This window comes from Ziziphus jujuba, chromosome 8 (genome assembly GCF_031755915.1).
Source record: "Ziziphus jujuba cultivar Dongzao chromosome 8, ASM3175591v1".
Lineage (NCBI taxonomy): Eukaryota > Viridiplantae > Streptophyta > Magnoliopsida > Rosales > Rhamnaceae > Ziziphus > Ziziphus jujuba.
Window position 1 is genome coordinate 10,299,970 of NC_083386.1, and position 3,976 is coordinate 10,303,945.

Below are 3,976 nucleotides of genomic sequence, written 5' to 3' on the forward strand. Positions count from 1 at the left end.
AATAACATCAAATGTGTTATCTGAATCGAACAGTTATTCATCTTTCTTTTCCTTATTGTTGCTTTTTGGTATGCTTTATCACTTTCTAATATATATGTCCCTTCAGAATCTTTTTTTTTTTCCTTAATTATTTGTTTAGATCTACATCGTCACCATCTTTGACAAACAATACCAATATGGTTCTATTCACCGAAAATAATAATAATAATTAAAAAAAAAAAAAAACTGTATGGTTCTGAATATTAATTTATCAAAAAGCAATGCGTCCGGTAAAGATGAAGTGTCAAAAATGGCGTCTGGCAAGCAGGTCCACGTTGATGTACTCACCGGCAGTACACTGCCACTGGTCCCATATCCCTTTCATCTTCCACTTTAATTTTGCTTCTCGGTGGACCACATCTTCTACGTGTCTCATCAGGTCTCTTTTTAGCTTCTTACAAAACAAAGTCCCCTTCCAATTTACCGCAAACACACTTCTGCTAACAATATCTTCTCTGCAAGAAGAAGAAGAAGAAGATGGCAGAATTTTTGTTATCGAAATTTGCAGAGTCCGCTGTATCCCAAACAGTCCAAAGAATCACTGACCTTCTCATCTATGAAGCCGCTTCCTTAAGCAGTGTGAGAGAGGATGTGGAGGTCTTGCAAAACGACTTGAAGTCCCTTCAGGGCCTTATAAAAGCAGCAGACTCAAAGCAAGAACATGACCAACACCTCCAAGAGTTGGTACGCCAAGTCAAAGATGTGGCTTCTGAAGCTGAGGATGTTATCGATACCTACATCCTCAAAGTTGACTCCTCTTGCATCAAAGCTTTTCATAATAAAAGAATTCCACCCCAGATCAACTCCGTCCGCGCTAGAATACAAAACATAATAAATACAAGCATGCCAATTTATGGATTCGTATCTGCTGTTGGAGAGGGGACGAGTTCCATTGTGGATCTGCAGCGGCATTTGAGAAGATCATCTCCAAATGATGATGATGGCGATAATGATGTTGTAAGCTTGAAGTGTAGCACCAGCGCCTTAACAGAAGAGTTGACTAAGGAGGAAGACCGGCTGTGCGTTGTCTCTGTAGTGGGTATGGGTGGTTTAGGTAAGACCACTCTTGCCAAGAAAGTATTTAAATGTGTTAAACAAAAGTTTGATTGCTCTGCTTGGGTTTTTATATCTCAACAATATGTGCTAAGGGATGTTTTGATTGACATCTTCCTCCAAATTGGTTCTCCAAATGAAAACATGAAATTTGAAAGAATTAATTCTGCCAGAGATATTTTAGAACAAAAGAAAAAAGAGAGGGAGTTTTTGAATGCTTTGCCAGAGCACGAGCTAATAGATTCGCTCAATGATAAGCTGAAAGAGAAGCGATTTCTTGTGGTTCTTGATGATATTTGGAAGATTGAGGCTTGGTATTTTTTAGAGCGTGCTTTTCCGAAAGGAAAGAAGGGAAGCAAAATTCTGTTTACCACACGCAATAGGGAGGTAGCCTCAGCTGCTGATCCACGGAGCTGCCAAGTTGAACCACCTTTGTTGACATTGGAAGAGAGTTGGGAGCTTCTTAAACGGAAAGCATTTCCAAGAGATATTGTGGATGCCCATGGTTGTCCACCAGAGTATGAGAACTTAGGAAAGGAGATGGCTAAAAAATGTGCAGGACTTCCTCTTGCTGTTGTTGTGCTTGGAGGCTTGTTGAGTACAAAAGCTACGTTGGAAGAATGGAAGAAGGTGATGAGAGACGTGAATTCAAACTTGAACAAAATGCAACCAAGACAACAATATGAAGGGGTGAATCAGATACTAGCCTTGAGCTACCACGATCTACCTTACTACTTGAAGCCCTGTTTTTTGTATCTGGGCAACTTTCCTGAGGATTATGAAATACACAAAAGAAAATTGATCCGATTATGGATAGGAGAAGGATTTATTCCCATGAGTACGGGATCAAGAGGAGAGATGGAACAAACATGGGAAGATGTAGCTGAAGGATACATGGAAGAGCTGATCCATAGGTGCATGGTTCAGGTGGAGAAAAGGGACCATACAGGAAGAGGTGTGAAAACATGTCGCATGCATGATCTTATGCGAGACTTGTGTATAAACAAGTCCAGAGAGGAAAGCTTTGCTCAGATTATGGAAAAGACCGATGGTTCTGCAGCTTCATTTAAGCCCTCGGGAGGTAGTCGTTCTCGAAGACTTGTCATCCATCCTGGTGTTGATCTTCAATATCGCAAAACACATTGGGCATGCAACACCTTTTTCAGAAAGCTTGTTAATCCATGTTCTTCTTCTTTGGTGGAGTCTAATTGGGTGGAACAGGTACATCCCAATCTTCGTTCTCTTTTGTGTTTGGATGGGATATTTCTTCCTTCATCAGCATTAAAATCAAGCAAGTTCAGAATGTTGAGAATGTTGGAAGTTGGTGTTAGTGTTGGATGTTGTGAATTTATAGTTCTTAGAGGAATGGGTGATTTAATTCACTTGAGATATTTATGCGTTGAGATTTCAGGGGGAGACTTCTGGCTATCATCCTCCATTGGTAATCTGCGCAATTTGCACACTCTACATATTAGGAGTGACGAGAGTGTCAGAGGATCAGTAGGCATGATATCAAAATTGATACGTTTGCGACATCTGTCGTTACCAGATGTTTTGAGCGATCAAAATGGTTTTCGGATAAATAAACTAAAAGACATTGAGACTCTAAAGAATATACCAGCTTCTGTGTTGATTAGATCATATGATGCACTACACAAGTTGACTAATCTTCGAAGCATATGGATATCCTTTGATCGTGATCATTATAATTATAATGACGATGATGTGAGAAGGGTGTTGGGGTCCCAAATCGTTCAATCAGGCCGCCTAACATCCTTGGCAATATGGATATACAACTCCGAAGCTGGATTTCCAAGTCTGGAATCACTTTCGTCATGTCATAGTCTCTCTAAATTAGTTTTGAATGGGAAGATGAAATTCCAACAACAACAAGGATTAATACATCTTCCACAAAGCCTTACCAAATTGACTCTCTTTAATTCTGAAATGAAGCAGGACCCAATGCCAGTGTTGGAGAATAAGCTACCAAATTTAAGGTTTCTTATGCTTTGTTTCAATGCATATGTTGGTTCTAAAATGGTTTGCTCTGCCCATGGATTTCCAAACTTAGACACTCTTCAACTCTGGCGGTTAGACAATTTAAGAGAGTGGATAGTAGAGAAAGGTGCGATGCCGAGTCTCAAGAAATTAACCATTGAACATATTCAGAAATTAGAGATGATTCCAAAAGGCTTGGAATTTGTGACTTCCCTCAAAGAATTGGAAATTGTAGACATGAAGAATTCCTTCTGCGAGAAGCTTCAAGTGAAAAACGGAATTGAAGGGCAGGATTACTACAAAATCCGACACATATCCTCTATTTCTATCTCTTTTCAGTAATATTCTGAATTATTAATTTCATTTCTTTTCACTGATAGTATAAACTAATTTTTATGTATCTTTTTTTCTCTTTTTTTTTTTTTTTTTTGTTGGTTTGGTTTAAACGTTCATTTGATTTTATTTTTATTTTTATTATTATTTTTTTTTATCGGTCTCGTGATGCATAAACTCATCTATGTGAATACAGCCTCTGCTGGTTTCTTTTGACTTTTGACACGGTAGCCAGTTTTCTTTGTTTTTTGTTTTTTATTTTTATTATTATTATTTTTGAAATGGTTTTTATTATTATTATTATTAGTATATAATATTGTATTGTGCATATATTAAATCAGAAGAGGAGATTTTAATCATAGACTTATCCAATTTTAGAGCTAAATTAAGCCCTCTCTTTTAGTTTAGATATTGTTGAAATGATAAAAAAAAAATAATAATAATAATAAAAAAATTATAGCTATAAAGTATAAGTCCTCAACTTTTGATATGAAAATTAAAAACTTTCCGTTCTGAAAATTAAAAAAAAAAAAAAAAATTCTTGAAATTAACC

At 37.1% G+C, this 3,976-nt stretch overlaps 1 protein-coding gene across 2 annotated transcripts; it reads left to right on the forward strand.

The window, feature by feature from the left end:
* The first annotated feature begins 228 nt into the window (after positions 1–228).
* On the forward strand, positions 229–3,578 carry LOC125421661 (putative disease resistance protein At1g50180). Of its 2 annotated transcripts, XM_060819960.1 has the most exons (2): positions 229–2,313; positions 2,504–2,734. In XM_060819960.1, exons 1-2 carry the CDS (start codon positions 517–519, stop codon positions 2,594–2,596), a joined length of 1,890 nt encoding a protein of 629 aa, XP_060675943.1. In that variant the 5' UTR covers positions 229–516; the 3' UTR covers positions 2,597–2,734. The 2 variants fall into 2 exon arrangements, with proteins under 2 accessions (XP_060675943.1, XP_060675942.1); XM_060819959.1 differs by having other exon boundaries at positions 248–3,578.
* The last annotated feature ends 398 nt before the right edge of the window (positions 3,579–3,976 follow it).

Bases quoted from the DNA above. Each gene is read 5' to 3' on its own strand.
- LOC125421661 (XM_060819959.1), top strand. From the start codon at position 517: ATGGCAGAATTTTTGTTATCGAAATTTGCAGAGTCCGCTGTATCCCAA.